Below are 17946 nucleotides of genomic sequence, written 5' to 3'. Positions count from 1 at the left end.
TCATAATTTGGTAAAAAGTAAATCTGATTTTATACTAAAATTTTAAAGTTTATATTTCTGACCATAAAGATTTATGACTTCAGTGGAGAAACTAAATATGAGTCACATGTAGTTTTCTGGTGTTGATGTGTGCATTATAATGGAGGCATCCCATCAGAAGCTCTGCTGTGCTGGTTTCGCCAAAATGAAACTAATAAAAATAAAACCTTCTTTAGATTCCATTTTCATTATTTATTTCTCATTGATGGCAACCAAATAAATTAAGGCTTATGAACAAACATCATAAAAAGCACCATAAATAAATGCATATATATAGAAATATAAAAAATAAAAAGTAAGAAATTAAAAAAATACTATTGTGAAATATAATGGCCACAAATCACAACTAGGATTTCTCGACTTGAACTCTTTGTGTGATCCGATCCAACCCCTCAGTCAGGTAGCATGAAGTCAGTCAGAGGAACAGCTGTGCTTGTAGTGATCAAAATATACGAGCGATGATTGGCTGGTTATGACATTTCTTATGGTTTGCCTCCATCAGTGTGGTCTGCAGTGAGTAATTTACATAAATAATACATGTCAAAACACGGCTAAATTAATTCTATGATTAATCTACAACTGAAAAAAGTGCCTTCTTTCTCTCTGTGTGTTTTTAGATGTCACTGCTGCTCCAGCAATAATGCCATCTTTCCAGGTGTGAAGAATTAATTCCAATAGTTATATATCTACATCAGACTCTCCATATCAAACATGAGCACAATGAGCTTTGACATTTCTCTCAATGAAAATCACTTTTACTCATCAGATGTGTAACTGCAAGGAGGCGCTGCTATTAAAGGAGCACTGATCATCGTCTTTGGTTCAACATTTTCTGCCACAGCTGCAGCGCGCTGCTAATGACCACCTGCAGAAAACATGGAGCGTCAGAAGAACTCACTAGTTTATCAAGGCTTGAGCTGTACAATTACGCCCCTTCATGATGGAAAGTATCGTTCCACATTGAGTCCCTTCTGAACGAATGTCTCTATAACCAGCCGTAAAACTAAAAGCAGCTTACCACTCCAGCCAGCACTTCGCAATAATGAGTTAAGAAGCAGGACTTGGAAACCCTGGAGATCTGACTCAAAAAAAGCAGAAAAGCTCCCATTAAGGGTGAACAGAGTGTGAAACAAGAAAAGTACACTGCATCAACAAATAACGAGACAGCTGGCAAGGCTAGCTGAGAGGAGAAAGGTGCTTCCCCTGGTCGTCGTCAATTAGCCTTCAGAGGAGTTAGCTTACTCCCTCCCTCATTCCTGTTATACAACCTTTGAGCTTGTTAAAAACTTAGCATGGCGAAACAAGCAAGACGGTGTGTAGTTAAAAAAAATATCTATCTGTAAAAACAATCTTGCATCTGTCAGGAGGAGTCAGCAACAAACAAACAGAAGTAAAATTCAGCTTTTTTTCTTTCTAGCTCAGTATTGCTGAGGGACCGTCTCACACACTGCAGTGCAGGTGATTCAAAGGTTACATTTAGCCACATGGTAATAAGAAGGTTCAATGTCCAATAGTGATCATAAATTCTGCCTCTGGGCAACGCAAAGCCCTCAGTGTCCACCCGTCACAAAACACAATAAGAAAGTACCCATGCAATGAAATATACATCCTAAAACTAATGCCACGCTACTGTGACACAGACGCAGAATTTATCATTTTACTACTGGCACAGCCAAGTGTAACTCATCAAACACCCAAACTTGACATCTGAACTCCTGCTCAGCGACAAAGAGAGTGACAGTGGACCACTGTGTGCTGTGTAATATGTGGTGCTCTAAATAAGCGACTCTGAGCCACCGCAAGTGTCTCTGTGTGTTACTGTGTGTGGGGTGTACACATAGCTAAAGGAACAGTTTGATATTTTTATAAAGTCATTCACTTTATTTCTCAGCGTTAGATGAGAAGATAGATGTCACTCTCATTATGCAAATTATCGAGACGAGGCTACCGTTAGCTTAGCTTAGCATAAAAACTGGAAACACTATTAGCAGCAAGACAAAGTAGCCCATCTGACTTGATTTAGTTGTGCGAGTTAATGTGCGATTAAGCAAACTGCACCCATAAAGCCAAATGTTAACTGAAGGGGGCCAGGCATTATTAGCTAATTATCTAGCTCAGTTTTCTCATGTAAAAGTTCAGGATTCAGATGATCAGATTTTCGGTATAGCTGGCTGATATCCAGATAACAATAACAGATTTCTGGGCCAGGACTTCCTGTACTGTGTGCCACTCTTATGCCTTCAAATGGAACTTGTGAGCTTTTGGTTACGACATGACAAGTGATGTACACAAAATGTGTAATTGTGAGAACACCATTGCTTGGCAAGTGTTGCCGTAATGAAGCCTCAATGGATAAGAGTTGAGCGAGCTAATGGCCAGCGAATTTAAGCTATCTAAAGGTAACTTTATGTAGAACATTAAATTTATAGTTTGTGAAAGTTGTGAAATCAGCAAGACGGTGCTGGACTTGTACACAGGTAAACACAACCCAGTATAAAGGCAGCAGTAGTTTATAGTCGGACAAGCAACTGTACACGTGTACAAGGAGTTGGAGACAACAGGATTTGCTTGACAAACGCAACATTAGCTTGGTTGCCAGGATAGTGTGATAAGGTGTTCTGTGTTTTTTACTCTACACAGGTACTGTTTACCGGCATGCAACCAAAACCATATCCCCAAACTTGGGGATATGGTTTTGAACAATTTGGACTACAAATGGAAATCAGAAGCTTTTTGTTACCAATCCGAAGCTCACTTTCACATTTGTCAAAATTAAACTGAGATATTAGTTTTGTTCAGAGTCAGGCTAGCAGTTTCTTCTCATCTCCAGTTCTTATGCTAAGCTAAGCTAACATCTCCTGGTTGTAGCTTCGTTTTTAGCATCCACACATGAGAGTAGTATTGATATTCTCAGCTGTGTCCGAGCAAGAAAAATAAAAAGTCAAACCATTCCCTTAAGGTTTATCTCCATCCTTTCATCATTTCATCTGGCAGTTTATGGCAGCACAGCACTTTTCAGAAAGTATGTGTCATGTACATATTCCTGTGGTTTTACTGGTTAAACCTCAGGCAGATGGAGGAGTGAAGAGCAGGTATGAATAATGACTATAATAGTGGCATGCGAAGGTCAGTTAACCCCTGTTGGTGTTATTGTGTTATCTGGGTTCCTACTTTATGATTAAACTGTAAGTGGACCTAATGCACGCCTCCAACAAAAGTTAAAAGAGGACTTGCATGCAAGAGCTGCAAGTTTCCAGAAATTAAACTCCATGAAGGCCTTGATAACCAGGAAATGTGCTGTCAAGAATTTCTTATTATGGAATGTTTTAATATTTCTTTGTTCACCCAGGTAAGTAATAGTGTTCTCTATATAGATTCATTATGTTTTCCTGCAGTCATAAAACATTACAGAAAAATTGAAACATCACACAAATACACAGACATTTAACACAACGAGAGGGCATTCACTACATGTATTTCTTTTTTAAATACCAGTAGGCAAAGTAGCCCATCCCGCCCAGCGAGCCCATGAGGAAAGAGGCGCCAAAGAAGGACGGCGGCTTCTTTTTTACCATCCGGAAGGCGTTGGGTAGGACTGCTGACAGTAGGGTCGTGTGGATGTCGCCCAAGACCTTGCGAAAAGCGTAGCGTTTTTGCACACGCACAAAAAAGGACTGCAGGTTGGGTCGGCTGCCGTCCTCCCAGTATTTCTTAGAAAGTCCCAAGAACTTGAGCCTGTGCAACAAGGCTCCGAGGCAGATATCAGCTAGTGTAAATTCAGGTCCACAAAGCCACAACTCACACTTTTGACCTGTGAGGCAAACAAAAACTCAATAAAAGCTCTGCTAGAAATGTTTGGAAAATCTGTTGATAAAAACTACTTGGACATACCTTGATACTCTAGTTTCCTTTTCTCCAGTTCAGCCTCCACTTGATCTAGAACCATGGCTAACTCCCCCAGAATTTTCTTCAGGTAGTTCACGTTATCGTGGTCCAAGATTTTTGCCTGATGATCACAAAACATTTAATTTCTCATTTCGAAAGGATCACCTCTTTGATGCATACTTGATGAAGTGATACATACAGTACAAAGCATATATAACATAACACAATGTTTGCATTATGTGAGTTATAATTTCAATACGCCATTAGATTAAAGATGTTTAAAAGTTGTAGTGAACTAGAAACACAAAATGTACTTAAATGCGCAGGTTATACATTGTTAACCATTAAACCAATAGTATGCCAACATTATCCAATTACTTCTGAACACAAAGTGCAGCTCACCAACTTTCATTATACTGTATGTGATCATTAACTAAAGCACTGATGTAATTAAACATTCACCCCTTCTTCAGTGAAGTAATAGAAGGAAACTGCTAAAGGCTTTTCATGGCAAATATTTCCCTCAAGTATAGATCTACACATTGAATCACCAGATGATTGATGAATAGGAAAATTACAGTGATAAATAAATTTATTAATAAACTATTTTTTTATTTCTTCTAAATCACTTAAAAAAAATAAACATTAGGATCTGTCTCTTTAAATGGTCTTTTTTTATCAGTTATGTAATTCACCACTGAATATTTCAATCTTTCCCAAGGTTTAAAAGGTAGAAATACCTTAACAAAGCAATATGTTTTGTTGTAATTTTTTCTTTTGCAGTCAGTGAAAAGTTAAGGCCCTTTTAATTTAATCATTTATACAGAAAAGGCCCTTAAACACATGCGAATGACACACATGAATGTATTATCAATACGTTAATCACATATTTTATTAATCTGATATGGATATATAAAAAAAAAGGTTCATGATGGCAAAGTTGAAATATTGTCATTACTCACCATTAGCTTCTTCTGCTTGGACAGGTACGGTTCTGTTAGCTGAGGCTCCTCATGGTCCAACTTCATCAGCTCTGTCGCAGCATTGGCCAGGTGTCCTGAAGTTAGACACAGACAGAGCACATACAATCAAACTGTGTCTTATTGTTATTATTATTATTATTATTATTATTATTATTATTATTATTATTATTATTAATAGAAGTTTTCTGACCACTGTGTTCTGGTATATTTTACACAGTGTACACCAGGGGTCTGATGGAAAGATTAAATAGGGACCTCCTACTATATGTGTTCTATATTAAACTCGGCCTAGCGCTATTTATAAATATACATTATTATTATTATTATTTTGCATTCAATATTAAGCTATCCCTTATCCTTTTACTAAAATATGTTGGATTTATGTTAATGTGTATTTAAAGAAATTTAAATTTGTGGGGGAAAATAAATATAGATATATATATAAATGTCTAATCAACCAAAGATTTTGCAACCCCCCTGCAGTACCTCCACGGACCCCTAGGGGCCACAGACCCCCTGTTGAAGACCTACGGTGTAGACCCTCGAGAGAGCTTACTCCACAGTCTCTTGAGGGCTGATGTAAATGTTGTTTATTTACGTCACCAAACCCATAGGGTATTTTATCCTATTCCTCCTCTAGATGACCTGTTCCTCGAACACCAAAAACACACCAAGCAACAAAGTGTTGCTCTCACGAACAAAGCCAAGACAACGACGCGGTGTCCTCATAGATCGCTAGCTGTCTGCATAACTCTCAATATCACACACCTGTGTCAACTCCACTAATGCTCCATTTTAATATTTTTGAATTGTCCTAGAATAAGGTGCTGCCAAGATGTTGACGCCACCCTGAGCTTTGCTGAAACGTCACAGATGACTCATCGTTATATACAGTCAATAGAACAAACAGGCTGCAGTATTTTCAATCACATCTACACATTCTTAGTTTGTGGTTGTTAGTCTTTACTGTGGCTGCCCTTCAAATAAATTACTATACAGGGGAATAGAGAGAATAAAACCATTAGATGAAACAAGAAATATTAAGATATGATGAATTGTGTCTTTGTTCTGCGTCATAGTCATCCAACCCAGACGTTCAAGACTCAGGCAAGATTAACAGTGGTGTCTTCTATTAAATTCACCATTGGCCAGATTTTATAGGCACAACACGGACTGACCAGGGTTTCACTGGCTAATTATCTCATCCACCTGTTGCTTTGATTTACACGCCAAAGGCATTACCCGATGGAAAAGCACCACAGACCAGAGAGGGAGGCCTGACGTCTGTCTTTAAAACCTGGCACCACTATAAACTGCTGTGTTAGGGGTCTTGGTCTTGAGCATCAAATTACACAGTATGCTAATCACGTTGTGCGCATAAAAAAAGGGATTTGTCTGCAGATGATGTGGGAAATGCTGTATGGAGGATGAACAGCTTTGCATTCATAATTCATAAAGTTGCTCTCACCTCAAATTAGTATCAAGTTCAGATTTACGAGTTCAAAGCTCTGAAATGTTGTTTTTTTCAGTATATGGACAAAGTATTATTATTCTAACAATATTGTGAACGTCTTTAATGAGTTACGAACAGACACGCCCGCACAGAGCAGTGAGCTGGCTTGACTTACTACGTATTTCTGCGGTGGCGTACTTTGGGATCATAGAGTCAGTGGTGAGCTCTGGATGGAGGATGCAGCCGTGTGTGTAAGCGTCCATGGGCAGGCCGTCCAGGAGCTGACGGTACTGCTGCACACGTTCGTGGAGAGGCGAGTCTGCATCAGGAATCAGCTGAGCCACCGTCTCTGTGTGTGGGAGACATTTTGTTACAGTAATACGCTAAAATGTGGAGAAACAAAACCAGAAACCTCACAAGAGGAATATTTATCATGCTCCAAAACGCTAAAATAACTTCCGCTTCTGTTGTGGTTACTCATACAACTGGTCACATTTTACAATCCTGACATTTAAACAGAACTGAAACACTCTTGAAAATATTGTCCTGACAACTAACAAGCCTCAGAGAATCAATATGGGGTGTATAGTTTTAAAATTCAATATTGGGAAAATGCTGGTTCGGTAGAAAAATCAGACTTTGATGAGTAAAACTAGTGGAACGTCGTCAGTCGTCGCACCAGTTCTGTTTATATTAGTATATTAAGTACACATCTGAGCAAGAACAATCCAAATACCCAGATGTGTACTTACCCTGTCAGTTTTGTTGAGGATGCTCTGGGATTTAACATGTGTGGACGTGGGACAGCCAGGTATCCCAGAATGCATTTGGCAGGCGTTATCATTAAAGCTGATGTCTGAAATGACCGTATCGCCGCCCTCCTGTCCCCCAGTTAAACATGTCCAATCTGAACAACCGCAAGTGCGCAAGTCCAGAGTTCGCGTACTTGGTATAACTAGATGGTTGGTACTGATGAATAGCCAAAGTAAAAAGAGCTAGCCTAGATTTATCTTGAGACAGTGAAATGTACTCCATACTAAACTCAAATTATATCTTGTTTCATTCATAGAAAAACCAAAAAACTTTACCATTTCATTTGGGTTTGGAGCTGGACAAATAAGTTGCAGTACTTATTTCTAAATTATGCTGCTTCAAATTTGCATTTCAGTGAGAAAACCCTTTTTCCTCTATATGACATACAGTAATTATTTGACAGATTTAATATGGATCACATTTGGATTATTCATTGTTTTTGTTTTTTTAATTCTGATGTTTTATAATATATTTACAGATACAGAAGTGCTAAAGTAGTCAAAACATCCTCCTGTTGCTTAATAATTATGACATACTTTAACTGTTTCTAGTCTTTATCCTAATCAGCTACATATTTAAGAGACATGTAAGAGAACGGACGCTGTAAACCCACAATGCTGAACTGTTCCTTGAAAAAGTTTGACAACTGAGAGAGTCAGCTTTCACATTTTCACTGCCTTAATTCTTGTGTCTGGCTTCATGCCGCTTGGCTGGGAGCGCTGGTGTTCAACATAATGACCCGCTGCTAAGAGAGAGGCAGGTTAGCAGAACAGAGGGAACTTTTATCTGTCTGCAGAGTCACAGCCAGCCACATACAGTGAAACGCCGCTGATAAAACAGCGATGGTCAGATGGCCGCTTGAGGATGTTGCGGTGGGTGGAGCTGCACCTGGCTGGGCTCCAGAAAGCTGAGTAATCAGTCCCAGCAGTGGACCTGCCGACCTGGGCATGCCATGCAGCGTTCCTCTAGGTGGTCTGCTGCAGCGACGTGATGGAAATATTACATCAGCAGCACATTCAGGACAAACGTGAGAAGTTGACATGCAGTCTTTACTTCCTGCTGCATCCCAGCAGCACAGTAAAGTTGTCCGTATATATATATACTAAGCCGCTCTTTACTGGGGACTCTAGTTTCTGAGACATCTGCACTTTCCAGGTCAGTTTCAGCCCACATTACCAGCCTTCATTAGGGATTTAGGCGCATAGAAAAAGCTGTGAGTCCTATCAGCCCAGATTGACTTCCTGATAAAAGCATATCTAGCTCGAGGTCTGGCTTTTAAACCAGAGGGGTGGATAACAAAAGTTACATGGTATACTCACTGAATAATATACTCACTGGAAAATACTGAATAATTCTACAGATTTATGTCTGACTTGCGCCAAGAGAAACTACTGCATTCAGCTACAAGCAGCACACTATCGAATGTCTAGGATTAATGTGTTTGAATGAGAAAGAGACATCAAACACGGGGGTCAATTTCTGCCTTCTAGCCATTTATGACTTAGCCAGCAGTGAACCTGATCTGCTGCTGAAATCAAAGCTTTCAAGCATCGCTGCACTGCACACTCGACTACAAATTAAACGACAGTCACACCGTGGAGTTTCTCAGTTATTGGGCAAAGTCCCCCAGGCCTATCTCAATATAAGTCTCCCAGAATGTTACGCAATATCTCAGATCCTATCCCATAGGACGCTCCATACATACGCAGATACTCTATCACAACACGCAGATAACAGCATTCAGAGTGTGGATCTTAACATGCTTTTATTCTTGGAACCCGATAAGCCTGAATCTGACTCACTGCCTCTCTGTGCACATGAACTTCACTCACATGTTTTTTTGTTTTATTGACAATTCTGAGCTCAATCACTAAATTATTTTGCCACAAAGTGCACCCAGGGGATTATTCCATTAGCATCTAATCTAATCAGTGAAGTTCATCTTGGTGACATTGGTGCAAAGACACTGTCACAATGACTTCCAGAGTTTCACAGTACAGTACACACTCTCTGTACCCTGTACAAAGATGCCAGATGGCCTAGAATGGCTTCCAATTGTGTGTCTTCCAATTGTATTTGTTATTCCATCTTCACAAAAACTGAGAATGTGGTTGGATATTTTCTGTGGCTCAGCTCAGCAACAGGGCCCCAAAATCCCCTGATGACTGGCAGTAAATTATTTAACTGTGTGGTTGTGTACCAATGTTTTTGGAAAGTCCAACAGTGAAACAAAAGGCAGAATAGAATAACTCAGTTAAATTAAATGTTTGCTGAGGGTAGAGTTTGGATGTTCTCCCTTTGCCTACATATGGTTTCTCTTCAGGCATTTTTAAAATGACCGGATCTCTTCAAGCCAAACACGATCTTTTGTTGTTATTTGTCTGCAATATGCCAAAACCACGTCTTTCTAGCATCAACTAATCTTTTCCTTCTTTTCCTTCTTCTTCTGAATCCGTCCACGTTTAAAACAAGAGAAAAGTTTCCTCAAGACAGCGTCATGGTCAACACTACATCAACTTTGGTTGGACAGCGACCTTTGCTGGTCTTAATTCCAAAGAAAAGAAAAGCCTTTATGAATCTGTAGGTGAGAATTGGGGTGATTACACCCCCACCCTCCCAAACCGGAGATTCTAAATTATCCGTAGGCATGAATGTGAGCGTGAACACCTGTTTCTTGGTTTTGTCAATACCAACTGCAAGAATTTCCGATTTATGCAGTTGGTCCCAAGTCCACGCTAATTATCTCCCAATGCATCCTCGGGGTTTTGGGATTTTTGTTAGATTTCATATCACTATACTATTTCGTACTCAAACACAGAGAGCGCATATTGATGAATACCCTCTGTTAGTCCTGTGATGGACTGGTGCCCTTTCAAGGATGTACCTCAGCTCTCTTCCAATGCTAGCTAGGATAGGCTCCTGCTACCTTCTACAGGATGAGTGTTATAGATAATGGGTTGGATAATGTTGTACCTCACTGCACTCCCACAGGCCTTTCAGTGTCAGGGTTATTGTCATAGGGTGGTGCGTGGCCTTGACTGCTATAATTGCCTACACCTGAGACGATGTGGCTGGAGGAACCTGCAGTGAGATACCGCTCATTAGCTACTGAAGCTCTTCATGATCTTGTTTTTGGTGTATTTTGTAAAGTCTGTTGTCTACATTGTTTTGCACTGTACGTCACCTGTTTGTCTGGCCCAACAATGCCAATTCATTGGAGCCGAATACAAGACCTACACTAGCTGCGTTTCCATTACAGTTTCAGTCTTGTGTCGTGACACTTCACTTTGAGGAAGATGGACTCACTTGTACGTCTTGCAGTATTCATCAGATATGTCTCTAAATGGACATTTTCTTTTTTTAGATTTAATCTTGTAACTTTGTAACAATGTTAAGCAATAATTGATTGTTTTTTGAAGGAGCAGTCAGTGGGAGCCTCATAAGAGAATAATCTATCATTTGAATGTGTAGCCAAAAGAAAAAACAGAGAGACAATATCGCCAGGCGTAAGCCATGTCATGAGTGTACCATACCTCCTACAAAGTTTTTCTCCAGGTAATCTATAATCTGGTTGTAGTCACTGATGATGTTGTCTCCGTGGAGGAAGACGGGCACCTCCTCACCCAGGTTCAGCCTCATGAACCAGGGCTCCTTGTGCTCCTGCAGCGGCAAGCTCACATCCCTCTCTTCACAGATCAGACCCTTCTCGTTAATGACCAGACGTACCTGCAGTTACAAGGACATGGTTGACACTGATCCCATGACACAGGTTTTACACATGAATCACAAGTCACATTCACTGGTCAAATCATTAGATACACTGGTGAAAACGAATGCATTCTTGTATAAAGGTCCTACACTAAAGCCTCCTTCATGATTGTTGTAATATTTCATTTAGGTTGAAACAGCATCAAAAAGGTGCTAATTCAAATGTGTGATCATTTTGGAGGACGTAGTTTGTTGTGCTGGTGAACTGGACTGAATTAAACACTGTTGTAATTCTGTTAGCCCAGCCCACAATATAAACATGTGACAATACAACTCAGTGACATCCAATGGTGCTACAAACCACTGCATTCCTTTTCAATGTGTACTTAACATTTTGCCAAGTGATAGTAATATTTGGTACTATGAAATAATAAAGTCCTGGCATCCATTTTTAACTCAAGTATCAATGCCCAAGACATCTCACAAATGGCCATGAAAATAGATTAGAGTGACTAATTGTTTCAGCTGCTAAAATTAAAAAGCACTGGATAAAGTAAACTGCTGAACTGTTTATGTTGCCTGGCAACTTGATGAGATATTTTACAGCGTGCTAAAGTTCGAGCTGAAAACACACAGAAGAGTCAGGATCCATTACTTGTGGGATGAAGGATAAGCCAAGGTCCATGGAGAGCTGTTAGTGGGAATAAGATTAATGAAAGGAGATGACACTTGGGGTATAAAGTGCTACATTTGGCCGCTTAGCAGGAAGGGCAAAATGGGAGTTTTGTTGAACATGACTAGACATGGTGTAATGAAATAAAACTGAATGAAGAAGTAACACAAGCACAGTAATTACCAGCAGGAGCAGTGGTTCGGACAGCAGAAACAATCTATGAAGGCAGCTGCGTTGTCAAAGCTTTTTACATTTCTACGAGCACTGGCGCACGTCCAAAATAAATTCAGGACGTCTGTATAAATTCACCGAACACTTCAGGTTCATGCTGCTTAGGTGTTCCTTGATGATACCCACCAGAACACAGTCACTGCTGCAACATGGGTTTGTTATATAATAATATTAGTCACTCCTTGGTAATGCTGCCAAGAGGTTCAGCTGCTTGGAAGGCACAAAATATACTCGTCCTACTTCACACTCACGGCTGGCACAGTGTAGTGGTGGTTAGCACTGATACCTCACAGCAAGAAGGGTTCGAATCCAGGAGAGTGTGGAGTTTGCATGTTCTCCCTGTGTCTGCGTGGCTTTTCTCCAGGTACTACGGCTCACTCCCACCACCCAAAGACGTGCTCCCTAAGTTGACTGGTGATTTTAAAGTGGCCGCAAATTGACAGCTGAGATAGACCCCCCCTACCCTCTAGAGGACAAGCGGTTACAGAAAACAAACTTCACATGGCACAGTAAGTGGAGTAATATGCTTGCTATGGTGGAAAGTAATTATGTATCCAGAGAATACTGATAATCCAAAAATGAATAAATGTTTATCCAAATAGTTTGTCAGTTAGGACTGACGAAGCAATTTGGTGGTAAAATGTCTTCAAGAAAATAAAGAGAAAAAGATTAGATATCCTGGCTTTTAATTGTTACACTAGAACAAGCACTTCTAATGTAACATAATGCAACACAATAGTGGACGTAGATGGAGACCCTAGCACTGGAAGCATTTTAGCACTTTTAGATTAAATATTTTTATTGCACTTTATACTTCTACTATACTATGTTTCTTTGACAGCTGGATTAATGGCGTGATAGACAAACGATTCATCATCCAAATTGTTCATTGTTCAAGTTTAACTCTGATAGGTACGTAAAGTCATCACACATAAGCGTGTAATCCCTGTGTGCACACAGAAAGAAAATGAGCACGAGGGATGAAACAAATGCTTCTGACACAGAAGCATAAACCGCACATAATTCTCTCTAAACAAGTTCTTCACGGGTCAAGCTCTATAAAGAGATCCTACATTACCCATAGTGCAACATCGAAGTGGCTGCAGAAGGAGAATCGTGTTCAAAAAAGTGATGTTAGAGAAAACTATCTACAAACTCTACACTGATGTAGCGTGCTGTATGAATACTTTGAGCAAATTTTGAGTACATTGAACCACAACGTGTCTGCACATTTACTCATGTATGAAGGATCTGAACCAGAATATTTTGTCAAAGACCTGAACACTTCCTCCACTCCTACCACACGCTGCCCTCCACACAGATAGAAAGTTACAGTTTCACTACTGAAGGTGTAAATCTCTAACCTGCAGGCCCCGAGGTGGCTAGAGCTGTATCGATCTGTGAAGTTGGCCTCTAAATGTGCTGTTGCTCTGGCTCCACCCGTCTGTGTCATTACCGTATCTGCTGTGTTCACAATGTATCGCTCATGCAAGCAAGCATGATGAACAGGCTGTTCAGGTCACAGGTACGGCAGACGTTATTTATGAAACACAGAGAAGAGGCCTAAGTTTAGTGCAGAAACAAAATGCAACAACAGAGATTCTCTCTTTCCTTGGGAACTTCCAGAGCTGAAGACACAAACGATCCCTGAACATCTGATGATACAAGTGTTGTCACGGAAAAACACTGGTGATCTTCATCTGACGTGAATCTTTTGTCATTGTTTGTGTCTCTTTGGCAGCATAAATACAGGAGTTATTTTTTCTTCATAAGGAACAAAAAAAGGCTTGAAAGTCATGAAAGGCAGCCAAAATACACAGGTCGACCACAACATTAAAACCACTGACAGGAGAAGTAAATAACATTGACCATCTTGTGACAATTCAATGTTCTGCTGGGAAACTTTTGAACCTGACATTTATGTGAATATTACTTAGACAAGTACCACCCACCTCGACCAGACCAGACACCCCCAGCCCATAGCAATGACACTCCTCGATGACAGCAGGATGTAGTCTGACACAGATACACACACAAAAACAAGGTGTTGACCTGGCCAAATTCACTAGAACCCAAACTGATCAAATACATGTGGGATGATCCACAGAGGCCCCTCCCCCAAAACGGATGGGACCAAAATCGGATCCAAAGCTCCCCACTACAAACATCCTGTTTCCAGCCACCACAGGACGCCGTCAGAAGATCATGTCCAGTCTCTGATGAGCCACAACTGTTTTGGAGACACAAGGGAGACCTACACAATATTAGGAAGGTGGTCATAATGTTATGCCTGATATAACACATCTTTCAAGGTGCTGCAGAGAGATGTTGATCAATTGTGCTGCTTCGTGGGTTTCGTGTTATATTAAGCAATAAAGTATTCACTACTGTTCTGGTGGGTTGGACAACATAGTGCATGCCCTCTTGATCTCATGGCCTCTTGGCCTCATAGACATGCATCAGCTCACATAACAACAAATTATACACGTAAATGTCATACATAGATATGAAGATTGTTGTTTACTGCTGCAATCGAGATGAAGCTTTTCGGTCAGGAGAGCGACTTTATTGACAGCACAGTGGCACATGATCAGGGAATCATTCCAGATGCTCCAGCTTCAGGCCTGAGGTAATAATCATGACAGTGAGCCTGGTGTTTATTCTCTGATGAGTGACAATCGGCACAATCAGTAGCTCAGACTCGAGTGGCTGCGAGCCAGCAATCGAGCTGAATGACAAACGTATCAACCTGAAGACAGAGCAACAGCTCAAGGTTGATGGTCAACAGAGGAGAAGGTTTTATACCATGACACCACGCTTAAGTTCAGGAAGTGCTGTAACTGTCTGACCACGCATTGAGAAGTGTGGTGTGAATATTGTAACAAGACTAGTGGTTTGGTAGATAAAGACCCAAGTAAAATAGTTTGGACACCTAAAGAGCTTGACCCAGATCATTTTTTGTAACTTTTGATTAACAAATGACTCAAATGTTTTATTAATTATCCAAATAATTGCACGATGTTTTTTTTTATGGGGTCGGCTTCACTCGAATAGCGACACACTATAGAAACCGCACATATATGCAAGTAATTAATGCGTGCACAAAAGATGAAACCCCAACTATTGTTGATCAATGGACAATTATTGTTGCCGTTTTTAAAGGGACAGGACAGAAATGATTCTGTCAAGAAAACCTTTCTGCATCAGGTGCTTTTAGCTTGTTGCTTGTCTGTATCATGTGAACGCAGCCCTCAAGATTATTAAACTCCTATGATACAGTATGTAAAACACTATGCTACTGTAATTCATCATGTAATGAATAGAAATATTCACAAACCTCGGTTGTATTTTTATCACAGCCACCTGTGTACTGTGATGCCTCCTAACTTTACCACAGAAACATTATCATCTGTGTTCTTTCTGAAAATAGAATGTTTAACTTCATGTTTTATTGACTAAATATTGTATTTTAAGTTTGCATATTAAGTTTGGTGCATTAAAACAAAAGGTTATGTAATGTTTACATGACCCTTGAACTTACCAGCATTTTTTTTTTTTTTTTTGGAGGGCACACTCTTACTAAACACTACAGCAGCAAAGCCTCGCCTCTTTGTCCTCACACTGTAGTCTTTTTGTCTTTGACATTTTAATATTTCTCTCTGTTTGTGGTTTCTCTTGATTAATTGACCAGTAGGCCAAGAGGTAGCAGACCCCGACTTGACAAAAGTCCTCCAGCTGTTTTTAAAGGTTACAGGTAAACTGATATTCCTGTGTCACATTGGTGGGATGTCTTTTATTTACAGCTTCACGCTGCTTATCATTATGTGGTTTTGTAGGACATCGATTGAATTGCACAGGTTATTATTATCTGTCAAGATAAGGTAAACTCAAGGGAGGTATAAAAATACCTGCATGTTGTGTGATTGTGCTGCAGAAGGGGGGAGATGGCCCTTGGTTTGTTTTGCACATCATTTGAATCAATTATTTAGACTGCCATGTGTCAGAGCACAGGTTGTAGCCACATCCACCAGCAGCAAGGGCAGAAAATTTCTGTAAGGAGACCATGAACGGTGGAAGAATATGAAATGTATAAGCGGTGATTAATGACAAAATATATTGGCCACCAGTTCTGCTATATGTCGAGGAAACGAGCCCCACGCTGCAGCGTTTCTCTAAGCGTCTCCCCAGCTGCATGATCATACTCCGGACGTTTATGTGCAGGATGAACATGCACGAATAAAAAAACATGCTTTAGCCATAAGAAACAACACACAGGGAGCTCCACTCATCGTATCATGGCAAGAGACGAGCATGGAGCCACCTCCATTTTCAAGCTCAGCTCAGCTCAGCTTTTTTTTTTTTTTTTTTTTTTTTTACCTTTTGGGAGGCGAAAGACTGCGTCCAGTGGTACAAAACGAGCCTGTCTTTGTTGAAGGGTTTGGACTCTGCCGTCGGTTCTTCGCACTCCTCCCCGTCTGTGATTTTGCCGTCCTCATCCATGGCTGAGATGGGCCACCAGCTACAGTTGGTGGGGGTAACATGGTTGGAAGACGCCATGACAGAGCGTTTTGTGCGTGTGGAGGAGAGGAGAGAGGAGGAAGAGGAGAGAGGGAGAGGGAGAGAGAGAGAGAGAGAGAGAGAGAGAGAGAGAGAGAGAGAGAGAGAGAGAGAGAGAGACTCAGCAGCTCGAGCGCAGCATCACCGGTTCACGCGGCCGCAGCGTCCGTCAGACTGGGACAGCTCCGGTGCTGAAACCAGCCTCAGCCCCCGACTGAATTAAAAAGGAAAGAAACTGCACCAGCCTAATCAATATGCAAATACCTACTTACTCGAGCATGCCGCTGCACTTACAAATAAATCAATGTGTGGCCCGTCTCACATCACATGATGAGCTACGCACAAGCATGCGCGGTGGAAAGGCGCGCAGGGAGCGCTTCAGTGGAAGGTCAAGCTGCTCCTGTAAGGACATGGAGCTAATTCAGCTTTTATAGGCTACAGTTTCTGTTAATGTACACTGCAATATAATATAAGAGCAGATGAGTATATTTGCAAGAAGTAGCATAAGAAAAATGTGTCTGCGTTGTTTGAATATTGAGACTTTTGTAGCTTTGATAATCATAAATTCACTTTATTTTGAAACAAAGTGCTTTGCATCGATACAACTTAATGCAAAAGGTGAAAAGCAGTGTATAAGATGTGAAATATGAATGAATGAAAGTAGTTAATTTCACTCAAATACATGTTAGAGGGAAAAGTTGGATTATAGGTTAATTCTTCTCACATAAATAAATATATTTGGTTCAGCAAAAGAAAGGAACTTTTGACCTTGAGGCACTACTAACAAATACATAGTCATATTAGTCAGAGTTTAGTGAAATAGCACAACATTTAATTTGCTTAGTTTTTGATGAGAAATGATTATTATTTATGACTCAAAGCTCACAAATATACAGTGCTATTTATTATTTCAAAACACAAATTAATAGTTGGTATATCTGCTGCCCAATTTTGTGTAGTTGTGCTGTTTAAAATACAACTTTAAACTATAAATCAGGGATCCTCATCAGCTTGTCATACGGCGTACATAAAACTACACCTAATTTTAAAACGAACAACATATATGTCTGTATGTGAATATTCTCAGTCATCCAGGTCATGGTAAATCTAAAATATCTAAAACACTCGTGAGTGGTTTGCACCTGAAACTCACATGACAAGTGTCTGTTAGAGACCAGATACTAGCTGCAGTTTGCAGAGACTGTTCAAATGAATGAATCATGGCCCTATTCATGTGAGTTTCAAGTGTGCACCAGTTACATATGTTACATCTTATCTTGGCTCAGCTTTTCTCTTACCTTCATCTTTGCTGTCTCATATCTTGCTTGAAAATATTAAATCAAGTCGGAAAATAATAAATCACAGTAATATTTGTAGTGAACACCACTGACAGCACTACTTCCACTAATTGCACAGTAGCTTGACTTGTCCTACAATACATATAACTGCATAAAAAATTATTTAGTGTACACAAAAAACAGAAATGAAATAATGAGGTTGGAAAATGTTGTTTTTATCACACATTAGTATCTAATAAGATGATAAACATTTTGAGGGCTGCACTTGTCTGAGGTCCAGGTGCTGCAGAGGTGATGGTCATTACA

At 40.2% G+C, this 17946-nt stretch overlaps 1 protein-coding gene across 1 annotated transcript; it reads right to left on the bottom strand.

Annotated features, from left to right (window-relative positions):
* Window positions 1–210: 210 nt before the first annotated feature.
* gdap1l1 (ganglioside induced differentiation associated protein 1-like 1) lies at window positions 211–16702 on the bottom strand. The gene is made up of 6 exons (XM_047582573.1): window positions 16163–16702; window positions 10707–10899; window positions 6536–6709; window positions 4887–4981; window positions 3931–4045; window positions 211–3850 (listed from the first exon to the last, which is right to left on the bottom strand). The coding sequence occupies exons 1-6, from the start codon at window positions 16340–16342 to the stop codon at window positions 3507–3509; spliced, it is 1101 nt and encodes a 366-aa protein (XP_047438529.1). The 5' UTR covers window positions 16343–16702; the 3' UTR covers window positions 211–3506.
* Between the last annotated feature and the right edge of the window lie 1244 nt (window positions 16703–17946).

The sequence above is a fragment of the Mugil cephalus genome, chromosome 1 (assembly GCF_022458985.1).
Source record: "Mugil cephalus isolate CIBA_MC_2020 chromosome 1, CIBA_Mcephalus_1.1, whole genome shotgun sequence".
NCBI lineage: Eukaryota > Metazoa > Chordata > Actinopteri > Mugiliformes > Mugilidae > Mugil > Mugil cephalus.
This window is presented reverse-complemented; position numbering and strand designations above follow the sequence as displayed.

Coding starts and splice junctions, on each gene's coding strand:
- gdap1l1 (XM_047582573.1), bottom strand. CDS start 16,342: ATGGCGTCTTCCAACCATGTTACCCCCACCAACTGTAGCTGGTGGCCC. Junction 4,982..6,535: donor CGCCACCGCAGAAATACGTA/GTAAGTCAAGCC, acceptor GTCTAACTTCAG/GACACCTGGCCAATGCTGCG. Junction 3,851..3,930: donor AAGGAAACTAGAGTATCAAG/GTATGTCCAAGT, acceptor TTTGCCTCACAG/GTCAAAAGTGTGAGTTGTGG.